A 16,926-nucleotide genomic window follows, 5' to 3' on the forward strand; every position below is an offset into this window, starting at 1 on the left:
CGTGAGTTTGGGTGGGCATTTCTATGTTTTCTGTTTCTATGTTGGTTTTGGGTTGCCTGGTATGGCTCTCAATTAGAGGCAGGTGTTTGACGTTTCCTCTGATTTAGAGTCATATTAAGGTAGGCTGTTCACAATGTTTGTTTGTGGGTGGTTGTCGCTGTGTCTGTGTATTTTGCACCACACGGTACTGTCTCGTCTCGTTRGTTCGGTCGTTCCTGTTTATGTGTTCCTCGTTTCATGTAAGTTCATAGTTTAGGTCTGTCTAGTTCGTTTTGTTATTTTGTTAATCATTCAAGTGTATTTCGTTTCGTGTTTTTCCGTCTTGTCAAATAAACATTATGTATTCATCACCCGCTGCGCCTTGGTCTACTCACTCACCGAGGGACGGCCGTTACACATACAATATGAGTGATGATGGTCGGAAGGTTTTCAAAAAGGCAAAAATAACTGATTTATGTTCGAGATGTATCGTGAAAAAGAGGAAACGTTTTTATCAAAGTGATATGTGTGAAACCGATGGAGATGGAGGAGACTTTGTATTTTAAAGTATAAAAAATATATTTGCAAGTAGCAGGCCCGAACATTCTCAGTAACAGTTACAAAAACATTTTTCTTGTTGTGACTGTGATATGTTGTTGTTTATTTACTTTAAAAAGAGTGGATAAGAGTGTCTGCAAAATGACCAAAAAGTAAATGTGTTTGTGAAAATTAACATTCCAAAATTACCTACAAAGCACACTGGGTATTATTATTGGCCTTGTTTCGGGGCGGAGCTCATTTCAATAATACTCAGCGTGCTTTGCAATTGTCAATTTTTACATTACATTAACATTGTACTCATTTAGCTGATGCTCTTATCAAGAGCGACTTACAATTTGTGCATTGATTTTTGCTAGGTGAGACAACAACATATCACAATCGGATCAATTACATTTTCCCTCAACAGTATACATTTATATTTTGTTCATTTCCCAGATGCTCTTATCACACCATAGTGCTATCAGACTTCTGATACTAATGGACGGGTAAAAGGATGGGCCACAAAATTTGAATGCTTTAAAAAAAATGGTCTGGAAAAGTATTTTGTTTTTTGAAAATACAAATTACAGTATTTTGAAAATACAATATACAAAATACGTTGGAGTGTAGTTCATCCCAGTGTAATTCCAATTTCAAAATGGCGTGGAAATTCAAATCAAAAGGAAGAGAGACTGTAGATTCTTCAAACTTTATTATAAGATTGTCAAATCTGGAGCAGTGAACAATCCACTCAACAGTGTGGAGTTAAGAGCCCAACGAACAGAGTTGGGTCTCAGCTTTTATAACCGTAGTCTACGTGGCAGTTTAGCAGGTGTGTGAGATCATGATGTGAACATAGAGTACAAACAAGTGATAGTGACAGCTTTGTTCAACCTTTCTGCTGATAGAATTGCCACTTCTACTCAAACTAGCCTCTGCTCTCTTCATATCTCCACACAGCTCTGCCCTTGAAAGATATGAAAAGAACAGGAGGAACCAAAAACTGGAGACTCTCAAATGGCCCTTTGTCTTTGGCCGCCTGACTAAGTTACGCAGAAACAAGAGAGGAAAAACACTGGCTTCTTCTTACATGAAACAGACAGTGGAAATGTACAGGTTTAAGGCTCATACAGTGCATGTGCATAACAAAGTTTGTAATTAAATTAAATTAAGTAATTAAAATACGTATTTCAAACACATCTCTGCTTGCAACTAAGTTAGCTAGTTAGCTAAATGTTTAACTATCATATTGATGATGATAGCCGTTGTGGCTAGCATGTCCCTATGTGTGATGATGGCTAGCTAGCTAGCTATCGATGGAGGTTATCTGGGCTAGCTAACAACATTAGACTAAAGTCAGCAAGTGAGCTAGCTAAGTGAAATAACTAGCTAGCTAGCTAGCTAATGCATTTAGAGAGACATAGGATTTAGAGAGACCTAGGATTTTTAGCTATGTATTGTGCTTTGTGTGTGTAAATTAGGATAAATTTAACCTAAAAGCCACAGAATCAGTAAGTCTAACTGTGCATGCAACTGTGTGAGTCTACACAATAGGTACAGCTAAACATGGACTCGTCTCAACATCAGACAACTTTTTAGGTTGGAGAACATCTGACAAACTTACTTCAGTCTCAATATCTGAGAATAACAAGTATGGAAAGTGTGTGTTTGAGCTATTTCAATGTCAGTGATATGACGATCTAAATGACCACATGAAGCAGAATTAGCTGAAATATTCAATATGTGTATGTTGTGCATTTGCCACTATAAAGGTTTAGTCTCCCTGAAGCATCATTTGACACATTGACAGGTGACGGGACAGAGCAACGGACGCAACATTAATCTGATGAAGATGATTTCTTATCATCACTGATGCCCAAAAGGTCATAAGGTACAGGGGAGCTGGATGGGTACCTTGCCTTTGTGTCAGTCAAGGTGGATTTGCCTCATTTCTTTCCATACCTCTGGTCTTTGGTATTTTATTAGGATCCCCATTAGCTGTTGCAAAAGCAGCAGCTACTCTTCCTGGGGTCCACACAAAACATGAAATGTGAAATAATACAGAATATTAATGGACAACAGTTCAAGGACAGAACTACATGAATGTAAAATAATTACAAAAAGCACACATAGCCTACATATCAATACATACACACAAACTATCTAGGTCAAATAGGGAAGAGAAGTTGTGCCATGAGGTGTGGCTTTATCTGTTTTTAAACCAGATTTGTGTTCAATTGAGCAATACGAGATGGAACAGAGTTCCATGCAATAATGGCTCTATATAATACTGTACGCTTTCTTGAATTTGTTCTGAATTTGGGGACTGTAAAAGAAAAGACCCCCGGTGGCATGTCTGGTGGGGTAGGTGTGTGTTTCAGAGCTCTGTGTAAGTTGACTATGCAAACAATTAGGGATTTTCAACACATTAATGTTTCTTATAAAAAGAAGTGATGCAACCAGTCTCTCCTCAACTCTTAGCCAAGAGAGACTGGCATGCATAGTATTTATATCAGCCCTCTGATTACAATGAAGATCAAGACATGCCGCTCTGTTTTGGGCGAGCTGCAGCTTAACTAGGTATTTCCTTGCAGAACTCAACCACACAGCTGGACAAAAATCAAGATAAGACTAAACTAGGGCCTGCAAGACTTGCTTTTTGGAGTGTGGTGTCAAAAAGCAGAGCATCTCTTTATTACTGACAGAGCTCTCCCCATCTTTACAACCATTGAATCTATATGTTTTGACCATGACAGTTTACAATCTAAGGTAACGTCAAGTAATTTAGTCTCCTCAACTTTTTCAAAAGCCACAACATTCATTACCAGATTCCGCTGAGGTCTAGAACTTCGGGAATGATTTGTACCAAATACAATGCTCTTAGTTTTAGAGATGTTCAGGACCACTTTATTATTGGCCATCCATTCCAAAACAGACTGCAACTATTTGTTAACGGTTTCAGTGACTTCATTAGCTGTGGTTGCTGATGCGTATATGGTTGAATCATCAGCATACATGGACACACATGCTTTAATGCCAGTGGCAGGTCATTGGTAAAAAATATGAAAGAGTAGAGGGCCTAGAGTGCTTTGGCTTCCCTTCCAGCCTCAGGACTCAGATTAAAGATATAACAGATAGGAGTGGCTATAGAGTCATATCAAATAAAATCAAATATATTTATAAAGCCCTTCTTACATCAGCTGAAATCTCTAAGTGCTGTACAGAAACCCAGCCTAAAACCCCAAACAGCAAGCAATGCAGGTGTAGAAGCACGGTGTCTGGGAAAACTCCCTAGAAAGGCCAGAACCTAGGAAGAATCCTAGAACGGAACCAGGCTATGAGGGGTGGCCAGTCCTCTTCTGGCTATGCCGGGTGGAGATTAGAACATGGCCAAGATGTTCAAATGTTCACAGATGACCAGCGGGGTCAAATAATATTTATCACAGTGGTTGTCGAGGGTGCAACAGGTCAGCACCTCAGGAGTAAATAACAGTTGGCATTTTTCATAGCTGATCATTCAGATTATCTCTACCGCTCCTGCTGTCTCTAGAGAGTTGAAAACAGCAGGTCTGGGACAGGTAGCACATCCGGTGAACAGGTCAGGGTTCCATAGCCGCAGGCAYAACAGTTGAAACTGGAGCAGCAGCACGGCCAGGTGGACTGGGGACAGCAAGGAGTCATCAGGCCAGGTAGTCCTGAGGCATGGTCCTAGAGCTCAGGTCCTCCTAGAGAGAGAAAGAAAGAGAGAAAGATAAAGAGAGAGAGAATTAGAGAGAGCATACTTAAATTTACACAGGACACCGGATAAGACAGGAGAAATACTCCAGATATAACAGACTGACCCTAGCCCCCCGACACACAAACTACTAAACTCATAAACCCATCTACCATCCTCAGTAGCTTTCCATCTAAGTTGTAAATGCCAGGAGGTTTGTCATTGTTGATCGATAACAATACTTTTTACACCTCTCCCATACCTACTTTACAAAATTCAAATTTGCAATGCTTGTCTTTCATTATTCATTTTTATACATTAATATGATGGCTCACTGTTCATTGTTGGCATTTGTTGCCTAAGTTTGCCCACTTTGCAAATGAAGTAATTATTAAAATAATTGGCAACATCAAATGGTTTTGTGATGAAAAAGCCATCTGATTTGATGAAAGATGAGGTTGAATTTGTCTTTCTGCCCATTATTTCAAGTACTCCAGAGTATTTTTTCCATCAATATTTATATAATTATATAAATCATAATAGTTTCTTCTTCTTTTTGTTGAGTTTAGTCACTTAATTTCTCAATTTGCAGTAAGTCAAAAGTGCAGCCACTTATTAGCCACTCCTTTTGCCCCATCTCTTTTAACCACACAGTTTTGAAAATTCTCATCAATCCATAGAGCCTTAACGGTACGAACAGTCAGTTTCTTAACAGGTGCATGTTTATCAAAAATTCAAAGAAGCAATTTCATAAATTCATTAAGTGCAGCATCTGGATGCTCCTTATTAATCACATCAGACTAACAAATATTTATAACATCATCTACATAAGAGTTGCATGACTGTATGATCTCTTGTACACTATTTTAGGCCCAGTTTTAGGAACTTTGGCTTTCCTGTATATAGCCACTATATTGTGATCCCTGCATCCAATGGGTACAGATACAGCTTTTGCACAACGTTCGTATTGATAAAGATGTAATCGATACATGCGGATGATCTTGCTCCTGTATTGTTTGTAAACACCCTGGTAGGTTGATAAATAACCTGAACCAGATTACAGGCACTGGTTACAGTGAGAAGCTTCCTCTTGAGCGGAATGCTTGTCACGTCCACTCCCGCTCCTCCTCTCCTGTACGACAAAACTAGAGCCTGTAGGACATGCCTTGTTCATAGTGCAGCACTTTATTATGGACAGACTTCTCCCCATCTTAGCAACTGTTGTATCAATATGTTTCGACCATGACAGTTTACAATCCAGGATTACTGCAAGCAGTTTAGTCACCTCAAATTTACACATTATTTATTAAAATATTTATTTGAGGTTTAGGATTTAGTGAATGATTAGTCCCAAAATAAAATACTTTAAGTTTTAGAAATATTTACAACGAATTGATTCTTTGCCATCCACTCTGAAACTAACTGCAACTCTTTGTTAATATTGTTCCACAGTTATTTTCTAGTCTCTGCTTCTTATAAAGAAACGGTCTGAGAGATGTGTGAGTTATTGCAGTCAAAACAGGGTGCCTGTGAGAAAGCGCCTCAAAGATAAAAGAGATTCATAAGACACAGAACCCTGCAGGGGAGTGAAAGAAATAAGAGTCTAGTCAGACATACCACTATAAATCAACATGGGGAGTGGACATTTACTGTTGAGCCGTTATATAACACTGGAACTAGTGTTTGTATAGCTGTGTATGCATGGGCTTGGTCTCATGAGTAGAAGGTAATGACATAGGCAGTGACATCACTAGGGGTTGACTGCAAGCATAATAAAACAACCTTGACCATTTGCTATTTTGCAGAACTTACTCGGAAACATGCGTGCTATGTTCCCGTTGTCAACTTCTGTCTGCAATGCATGAATAAAGGTTTGATTGATTTACATAAAGATATTGTCTAATTGCTGATTTCCCCAATGAGCCTATGATTGACAAGGAACAAGGAACGAACCCCAACACTTCCCTTAAACCTTATAATGATTATAAATTGTTAATCTGTAGTCTAGGACCCTATAAATGTAAGGGGGTCTTATAACCTTTCCCTTTCTAATAATACAACATAAGCATAATCAGTTATTATAATACATCAAACATTTTGTACAGCCCCTATCATGACCCCAAGGTGAACTCCATCAGAAGCCTCTCCAACATTATTCCTCAGGGCAGCTGTCTAGGCCCGTTACTTTTTTCAATCTTTACTAATGACATGGCTTTGAGTAAAGCCAGTGTCTATGTATGCGGATGACTCAACACTATACATGTCAGCTACTACAGCGACTGAAATGACTGCAACACTTAACTTCTTGACGCACGGATCCCTTTAGCGGAATCATTTTCGTAAACAACCGCTGAATTGCAGAGCGCCAAATTCAAAAAAATACAAAAAATATTTGTAATCATGAAATCACAAGTGAAATATACCAAAACATAGCTTAGCTTGTTGTTAATCCACCTATCGTGTCAGATTTTGAAAATATGCTTTACAGCGAAAGCAATCCAAGCGTTTGTGAGTTTATCAATCACTAGACAAAACAGTAAGAATAGCTAGCCGTAAATTAGCTTGGTCACGAAAGTCAGAAAAGCAATAAAACTAATCGCTTACCTTTGATGATCTTCGGATGTTTGCACTCACGAGACTCCCCGTTACACAATAAATGTTATTTTTGTTCGATAAAGATTATTTTTATAACCAAAAACCTCCATTTGGTTTGCGCGTTATGTTCAGAAAACCACAGGCTCGTGACGGTTCTGAAGGGCAGACGAGGGCAGACGAAAATTCCAAAAAGTATCCGTATTGTTCGTAGAAACATGTCAAACGTTTTTTATAATCAATCCTCAGGTTGTTTTTAACATACATAATCGATAATATTTCAACCGGACAGTAAACTATTCAATACTACAGAGAAGGAAAATGTTGAGCTACAACTCTCCAGCGCATGAACTAATCAAAGGACACCTGACGCGTTTTGAAAAATCGCGCTAATTTTTCAAAATAAAAGCTTGAAACTATGTCTAAAGCCTGGTCCCAGCCTGAGGAAGCCATTGGAAAAGGAATCTGGTTGATACCCCTTTAAATGGAGGATGGGCAAGCAATGAAACAGGGATTTTTCCGAATAAAAGGCACTTCCGGGTTGGATTTCCTCAGGTTTTCGCCTGCAAAATCAGTTCTGTTATACTCACAGACAATATTTTGACCGTTTTGGAAATTTTAGAGTGTTTTCTATCCTAATCTGTCAATTATATGCATATTCTAGCATCTGGGCCTGAGAAATAGTCCGTTTACCTTGGGAACGTTATTTTTCCAAACATAAAAATAGTGCCCCCTAGCTGAAAGAGGTTAAACAATTATTGTTGTCTATCAACAATGACAAGCCACCGGGGTCTGACAACTTGTATGGAAAATTACTGAGGGTAATAGCAGACAATATTGCTACTCCTACTTGCCATATTTTCAATTTAAGCCTACTAGAAAGTGTGTGCCCTCAGGCTTGGAGGAAAACAAAAGTAATTCCGCTACCTAAGAATAGTAAAGCCCCCTTTACTGTCTCAAATAGCCGACCGATCAGCCTGTTACCAACACTTAGTAAACTTTTGGGAAAAAAATTGTTTGCCCAGATGCAATGCTATTTTATAGTAAACAAATGGACAACAAACTTTCATCATGCTTATAGGGAAGGACATTCAACAATTTATAATACAAAGATTGTGGGGGCTGTTTTGTTAGACTTCAGTGCGGCTTTTGACATTATTGATCATAGTCTGCTGCTGGAAAAACGTACGTGTTATGGCTTTACACGCCCTGCTATATTGTGGATAAAGTGTTACCTGTCTAACAGAACACAGAGGATGTTCTTAATAATCGATAAAATTGAAGACGGGATGATCTGTGTTCAATACAGGATTAAAACCAACTAAAGCCAGCTTTCTGCTCACGCGCTTCGATCAAACAGGACACCTAGAGTGACTCAACTTCAAGATGGCTGAAATTCTTCATTACACAAAGGAATAACCTGAACCAATTTCTCTAGACTGTTGACATCCAGTGGAAGCCGTAGGAACTGCAAGCAGGTCGCTTAGAAATCTGGTTTCCCAATGAAATCTCATTGAAAAGAGTGACCTCAACAAAAAAAAGATCTGAATGGTTTGTCCTCAGGGTTTCGTCTGCTAAATAAGTTCTGTTATACTAGCAGACATGATTCAAACAGTTTTAGAAACTTCAGAGTGTCTTCTATCCAAATCTACTAACAATATGCATATCTGATTTTCTGGGGATGAGTAGCTGGCAGTTGAACTTGGGTTTGCTTTTCATCCAAACGTGAAAATGCTGCCCCCTACCCTAGAGAAGTTAAGAACAAATTCATATTTACAATGACGGCCTACCAGGAAACAGTTGGTTAACTGCCTTGTTCATAGGCAGAATGACAGATTAACTTGTCAGCTCGGGGATTCAATCCAGCAGCCTTTCAGTTACTGGCCCAATGCTCTAACCACTAGACTACCTGCCACCCCAAATGAAAAAAATCATTAAAGTAGTTGGCAATATTAGTTAGTTTTGTGATGAATGAGCCATCTGATTCAATGAATGATGGAGCTGAGTAATTTTTTCCCCCCAACATTTCATTTAAGCTGCTCCAAAGATTTTTACTATCATTATTTTTGTAATTTATCTTTGTTTCATAGTTTCTTCTTCTTTTTATTCAGTTTAGTCACATGACTTCTCAATTTGCAATACATTTGCCAATCGGTTGTGCAGCCAGACTTATTTGACTTACCTTTTGCCTCATCCCTCTCAACCATACAATTTTTCAATTCCTCATCAATCCACGAGGATTTAGTAGTTTTGAAAGTGATTTTCTTTATAGGTGCATGCAGAATGCTATGGTAGCCATGCTGGTTAAGTGTGCCTTGAATTCTAAATAAATCACTGAGAGTGTCACCAGCAATGCACCCCCAAACCATCACACCCCCTCCTCCATGCTTTACGGTGGGAACCACACATGCGGAGATCATCCGTTCACCTACTCTGCGTCTCACAAAGACACGGTGGTTGGAACCAAAAATCTCAAATTTGGACTCATCAGATTTCCACCAGTCTAATATCCATTGCTCGTGTTTCTTGGCCCAATCAAGTCTGTCCTATTGGTGTCCTTTAGTAATGGATTCTCTGCAGTAATTTGACCACGAAGAGCTGATTCACACAGTCTCCTCTGAACAGTTGATGATGAGATGTGTCTGTTACTTGAACTCTGTGAAGCATTTATTTGGGCTGCAATCTGAGATGCAGTTAACTCTAATGAATTTATCCTCTGCAGCAGAGGTAACTCTGGGTCTTCCTTTCCTTTGGCGGTCCTCATGAGAGCCCATTTCATCATAGTGCTTGATGGTTTTTGGACTACACTTGAAGAAACTTTTAAAGTTCTTGAATTTTTCCAGATTGACTGATTTAAAGTAATGATGGACTGTTGTTTCTCTTTGCTTATTTGAGCTATTCTTGCCATAATATGGACTTGGTATTTTTCCAAATATGGCTATTTTCTGTAAACCACCCCTACCTTGTCACAACTCAACTGATTGGCTCAAACGCATTAAGGAAAGACATTCCACAAATGAACGTTTAACAAGGCACACCAGTTAATTGCAATGCATTCCAGGTGACTACCTCATGAAGCTGGTTAAGCGAATGACAAGAGTGTGCAAAGCTGTCATCAAGGCAAGGGTGGCTACTTTGAAGAATCTAAAATCTAAAATATATTCGCTTATATTAGCTGCCATATTAGTTGATTTCGAAGGGCAAAACGTACCCAAATACATTTAAATAAAATACAGCATCTGGAAGTCATTTTTGTTGTTGTTGCCGTGCCCAAATGCCACCGCAATTCAAGAATGACCTGTATATGAACCATACAGGCAACACTCAAGCCCAAATTTGACGTAAAGAATTAGCATCTAATTTTCCACACAGCCTCTTTAATTATTATGTTGTTTGTGTCAGGTCCACATTTCTGGAGGATTCAGAGGACAGGTAATCTTGTCTCCCTCAACCCAGCCCTGATTAGAAACTTCTGGATGGGGCTCCCCCCTGAAACCAACAAGATCGATGCCGTTTACGAGAGGAAGAGCGACGGAGTCATCATCTTCTTCATCGGTGGGAAAGACAACAGCACTGTTGTAGCCTTATGTCATGTTCATTATGGGACGCAACGGAAACATTTTGCAAAGGAAAATGAAAATAAGCATTTCTTATTGGAGGTACTCCCTCCCTGTTTCAGTCTGTTTCCTGCTGTTTGGTGCCTAATGAACATGTCCCTAGTTAGAATTGAAAACATAAGAACTATGCTACAGTGGCTAATATCCTTATGAATGTCATTGTTGTTGTGATGTAAAACAAAGGTGATTTCCTCCTCCTATCTTTTCCTGTGCAGGGGCTCAGTACTGGGTGTTCAAAGACAATGTGGCCCGCCCCGGCTACCCCAGGCCTCTGGCAGAGTGGGGGATGAGGACCAAGGACGGCGGGAAAGTGGAAAGAGTGGAGGCTGCCTTCGTGTGGGCCCACAACGGGAAGACCTATCTATTCAGCATGGGTGAGTTCTGGAAGTTCGACGAGGGCCGCAAGGAGGAGGGGAGGAAGCCGGAGGGGGGCTACCCCAAAGACGCAGCCCTCTGGAGAGGGGTGCCAACGGACCCCGATGACATCATCAGCTGGGGAGAAGGTGAGGCCTTGAGAAAGACTTGAGCCTTGATGAGATGACAGTGGCTGCAGTGTTAATGTAGAGAAAGTGTAGTTCAGTGTTGTTCTACATTGTTAGGGCCAGTTGTTTTTCTGGGCCATGTGACATGTCAGGGAAAGTCTCTGCTTGGACACCTTGATCACATGTAACCACCGTTGAGCTTTAAAACTAGAGTTAGTTATTATTCAGTTGGTTGAAACTAGTGAGCAAAATACTTTCTAGACCTCAACTCTGCTTAAAGTCCAACCAAATATATTATCTAAGTCTGCATCTTAGCTTGCAATGTCATACGCAATCATTAAACAGCCCACCTGCATTTCAAAGCATTTTAAACCAATTGTTTGATTATGTTACCTTCTAGGAGATGCTTACTTCTTCAAGGACAACCTCTATTGGGTCATGCAGAGAGGAGGACTGGACCAAGATAATGTCACTCCAAAATCCATTGCGGTGGATTGGCTCAGGTGTCCACATGTACCCACACCTACACCCCACCTTCCAGCCAATCCTCATCCAAGGGGAAAAGACTGCAGCTGTGACTTGAGCAGAGCATCTGCAAGACCCATTTGCAGTTGGTTGATCCTGCTATCTGTCGTGGTAGTATTCACCTGATTAGTTTTAAATTAACGAGTTAATAAAATTTGTAAAACACAGTCATGTCTACTCCTGTCTGAAAGTTGAATGATTATTTGAAATGTATGTTTTGAGTAAGGGTGACTCTTTCTCTCTGCTATAGTCCTGCACGTATACCACTGGAGGGTAACATTGTCCTTCAAGGTAAAACATAGACAAGGTTGCAGATGTTGATGCAACTCAATATTAGGAAGGTATTCTTAATGTTTTGTAAACTGAGTGTACATACACTGCTCAAAAAAATAAAGGGAACACTTAAACAACACAATGTAACTCCAAGTCAATCACACTTCTGTGAAATCAAACAGTCCACTTAGGAACCAACACTGATTGACAATAAATTTCACATGCTGTTGTGCAAATGGAATACACAAAAGGTGGAAATTATAGGCAATTAGCAAGACACCCCCAATAAAGGAGTGGTTCTGCAGGTGGTGACCACAGACCACTTCTCAGTTCCTATGCTTCCTGGCTGATGTTTTGGTCACTTTTGAATGCTGGCGGTGCTTTCACTCTAGTGGTAGCATGAGACGGAGTCTACAACCCACACAAGTGGCTCAGGTAGTGCAGCTCATCCAGGATGGCACATCAATGCGAGCTGTGGCAAGAAGGTTTGCTGTGTCTGTCAGCGTAGTGTCCAGAGCATGGAGGCGCTACCAGGAGACAGGCCAGTACATCAGGAGACGTGGAGGAGGCCGTAGGAGGGCAACAARCCAGCAGCAGGACCGCTACCTCCGCCTTTGTGCAAGGAGGAGCACTGCCAGAGCCCTGCAAAATGACATCCAGCAGGCCACAATATATTACTGCATGGTCGGAACTAGAAGCACAAGCATTTCGCTACACTCTCATTAACATCTGCTAACCATGTGTATGTGACCAATAAAATGTGATTTAATTTGATTTGATAGAACCAAATATCTCCTCCTGTCTGTCTCTCTGAGTATCTGGATGTCCTGTCTCTCTCTCTGAGTCTCTAGATCTGCTGTCTGTCTCTCTGAGTCTCTAGATCTGCTGTCTGTCTCTCTGAGTATCTGGATGTCCTCTCTCTCTCTGAGTCTCTAGATCTGCTGTCTGTCTCTCTGAGTATCTGGATGTCCTGTCTCTCTCTGAGTCTCTAGATCTGCTGTCTGTCTCTCTGAGTATCTGGATGTCCTCTCTCTGTCTGAGTCTCTAGATCTGCTGTCTGCCTCTCTGAGTATCTGGATGTTCTGTCTATCTCTCTCTCTCTCTGAGTCTCTAGATCTGCTCTCTGTCTCTCTGAATCTCTGGGTCAGATGAATCACTTTCCATCTCTGGTCTCGTGTAAGGACAGGTACTTATGCATTACTTAACACAGTACATTTTCTCAACCAAATAGTGAGTGCAAAAGTGGTAACTTAAGTGTTACATAACTCCATGTACTCATTATCCTTCAACCTGATCATGATTTAATTATATAAGCTATAATTCCACTTAACCCTTGTGTTGTGTTCGGGTCTGTGGGACCCATTTTTTATGTTTACTAAAATAAATAAAAAATCTACCAGAGACTCATTGGCCTTGGCTCATTTTCTGTGAAGAACATGTAAAATAATACATTTTCATTGTGTGCACACTGTGCACCCCCCTACACATTTATATGACATATGTGGTGTTCGGGTTCGATGGACCTGAGGGTAATAAAAGTGTGGAAAAGTGTGTGTGTAGGTGAAAAAAGGTTAAAATAAAACAAAACAGGTTTGCTGTGTGCCTTCACTCTGTCTTCCTCCTCCCTGGGCCTGCTGTTTTAACAAAGCACCAATAACCTGTCTGTCTCCAAACTGTCTGCCTGTCTGTCTGCCTGTCTGTCTGTCTCCCTGTCTGTCTGCCTGCCACACCGCTTTTCTCCCATTCTTTACCCTTTGTAGTGAGTGAAACTACACAATGTCTTGCTGGAACCTGCAAAATGTTATTACAACACATTATTTCTATAAATTATTTTGCTACATTGTAAAAAATGCAGTATTTTCCCACATTCTAACACAGCCAGGTGCAAATTGGGGGAGGGACACAATAAATAAATAGCTTTGCATATGTGTCCTTTCCACAATCAGATGGCAAAAATAATCTCTGCTTTTTTGCAGAGAGAAGCTAGTGTAGAAGGAGAATCTTTCACTTTGGAAGACGAAGATTTTCCAGAATATGACGATCATGTCTCTGTCAATTCGGAGTGTGACAGTTAGTTGGAAGAAGAGGATGAGATTGACTCTCAGCCAACCTCAGGACCAGCCCGTCAGCAGCCAGCCCCAGTACCAGCCCTTCAGCAGCCAGCCCCAGGACCAGCCCTTCATCAGCCAGCCCCAGGACAACAGCCCGTCTAACGGCAACCAGCACTCATCAGCAGCCTTGCAGGAGGAGAAATACGATGTAACAATTGAAAATTGATTGGTCTCTCTTGCCCAAGGAGTGAGCCACCCTGCATGGGTGCCAATGTGATAAGGATGCACACAGCGGCCCAACGCGGATGCGGCTTACTCATGTGCAGGACAAAATCTTCTTTTTGAACTGTTCATCCCACAGACAACATATCTTCTTGGGTTGTGAATGTCTCTGAGCCGCTGTACTCAGATTATTGCATGGTTTGCTTTTTCCGTAAAGTTTTTTTTTAAATCTGACACAGCGGTTGCATTAAAGAGAAGTATATCTTATAAATCTGTGAATAAAGACCTTGTCATCTTTATTATAATGTTTATTATGAGTATAATTCTGTGATTTGATGTGGCTCTGTGCAAATTCACGGGGATGTTTTGAGGCAAAGCCAAGTATGAGGTTTTTGGATATAAATATGACCTTGATCGAACAAACATACCTAGTATTGTGTAACATGTGTCCCGGAGTGTCATCTGATGAAGAATCCCAAGTTAGTGATTACATTTTATCAATATTCAGCTTTGGACTCCTCTCTTTGCTTGGAAAATCGCTGTATGCTCTCGTGACTAGTTGCTGACCCTAAGCATAATGATATGTTCTGCTTTCGCCGAAAAGCTTTTTGAAATCACGGACACTGTGGTTGCATATTAAGAGAATATTTATCTTTAAAATGGTGCCTAATACTGTATGTTTGAGAAAACTGAATTAATGAGATTTCGTTGATTGAATTTGGTGCCCTGCAATTTCATTGGTTGTCCGCTAGCGGAACCCCAGTCCTAGACAGGATAAAACATTATTATCCACCCATGTTCTTGATTATAATTAATTTTGTTTACAAAATAGTTATTTTAGATAGCGTTATTGCTGTTTTATTGATAAATGTGATCTAGCAGAGGTAAATGGCAAATATTAATCATTTAAGTATTAAGTATAAGTTTTTTTACATGAATTGTTATGGCTGTATGGTTATATAAAACCCAATAAAGTTGTGGGTCCATCAGACTGCAAATGTTTATGTGAATTACAAGAACATAGGGTTCATTTAACTCGTACACTTTTCCCGGAACACAGAAGACAAAGAGAGAGACACAGGTTGTGATGAGAGGAAATGAATTGCCTATTCGCAACAAATTACTCAGACCTTCACACACACACCACACACACATTTCTCTAAAGCAGCAACACTTCTGTCACAGTAACACTCATACTCAAAACACACATACACACAAATACGGGACTAAAAGGGCTGTTCCAAAAAGCTAAGAACTGCATACTAGCTAGAAACTGGAGCTGGTAACCAATAGTTGGAAAAACAGTTTGATGCAGGCTGAAACCAATGATTTCCACGGACACATACAAACATACACTGTTCTGCGCACAGCACCAAGAAACAAACACACCACTTCTCACACCATAATGACCACAAGATAAAGGGAAAGTGTTCTTCCGATTCAAAATAATATTATGAGTGCTATAGGCTTTTTACACATGCTCACTTAAACACACACCACACACACACATAACCACACATGACACACACACGCACACGTACAGTATATAACACATTTACACATAGTACATAGTACAATACAGACACTCACAGGACAGAAATCAGCATGACTGTGCCACGAGAACTCGGAGCTGTACACTTTTATGTACAATCTAATGCATCAGTCTTTCCATTCACCTTGACTGGTGACATACAACTATTTTGTTTACATCAATATGTCAATTTTTTATGCATAATTTGGTCAGCTCTTTTGCAATTATCCAAAGCAATCAAAAGCAAGACAGCCACGCTCACTTACAAAACAAACACACACACACACACACACACACACAACACACACACACACACAACACACACAAACATGAACTGTACTTACACACTGAGACAACTTCACGTACCACACTTACATCCCAGACCCTAAAAGACAGATGGGTAAAAGTCCTTTTTCAGCATGCAGTTTTCATGTAATTTTGTCCACTGCTTCTAGTAAATGCTGGATCACCCATAACTGTCAGCACCGCTTTTAGTGTTTATATTCTTCTTCTTCTTCTCGTAATACTTTATATTCCTCTTCGTATTCCTCCTTGTCCATCATCCTTTTTCCTTTTCACATCTTCATCATTCTCTCCTCTCTCTCTCTCTCTCTCAATTTCATTCAAAAGGCCTTATTGGCATGGGAAACATATGTTCACATTGCCAAAGCAAGTGAAAAAACAACACAACCAACAACCAAACAAACACAACCGGAAAAACCTAAAAAAACAAAACAACACAACAACAACAAAACCGCAAATAAACAAAGAAACACAACAACAACAATCCATTCAAGAGAATAACAGCGTTTAAAATGTAATATAACATTTCAAATGTTACCCAAATCAAATCAAAGTTTATTCGTCACGTGCACCGAATACAACAGGTGTAGACGTTACAGTGAAATGCTTACTTTCAGGCTCTAACCAATAGTGTAAAAAAAGGTGTGTGTATAGGTTGGTAAGTAAAGAAATAAAACAACAGTAAAAAGACATTTGAAAATAAGAGTAGCAAGGCTATATACAGACACCGGTTAGTCAGGCTTATTAAGGTAGTATGTACATGTAGGTATATGTAGGTATATCCATTTGGTTACCTGTTCAGGAGTCTTATGGCTTGGGGGTAAAAACTGTTGAGAAGCCTTTTTGTCCTAGACTTGGCACTCCGGTACCACTTGCCATGCGGTAGTAGAGAGAACAGACTATGACTGGGGTGGCTGGGGTCCTTGAAATTTTTAGGGCCTTCCTCTGACACCGCCTGGTGTAGAGGTCCTGGATGGCAGGCAGCTTTGCCCCAGTGATGTACTGGGCCGTACGCACTACCCTTTGAAGTGCCTTGCGGTCGGAGGCCGAGCAGTTGCCATACCAGGCAGTGATGCAACCGGTCAGGATGCTCTCG

The 16,926-nt window shown here is 40.3% G+C and overlaps 1 protein-coding gene across 2 annotated transcripts in view; it reads left to right on the plus strand.

Annotated features, from left to right (window-relative positions):
- mmp25b (matrix metallopeptidase 25b) overlaps nt 1-11,617 on the plus strand; it is a 105,040-nt gene extending 93,423 nt beyond the window's left edge. For both annotated transcript variants that reach the window (XM_070448232.1, XM_024009058.2), the window contains exons 9-11: nt 10,229-10,381; nt 10,659-10,946; nt 11,326-11,617. In XM_070448232.1, the coding sequence (XP_070304333.1) occupies nt 10,229-10,381; nt 10,659-10,946; nt 11,326-11,576 (692 nt within the window). In that variant the 3' untranslated portion in view covers nt 11,577-11,617. The remainder of the gene's footprint in view (nt 1-10,228; nt 10,382-10,658; nt 10,947-11,325) is intronic.
- The last annotated feature ends 5,309 nt before the right edge of the window (nt 11,618-16,926 follow it).

Source organism: Salvelinus sp. IW2-2015, linkage group LG18, assembly GCF_002910315.2.
Source record: "Salvelinus sp. IW2-2015 linkage group LG18, ASM291031v2, whole genome shotgun sequence".
NCBI lineage: Eukaryota > Metazoa > Chordata > Actinopteri > Salmoniformes > Salmonidae > Salvelinus > Salvelinus sp. IW2-2015.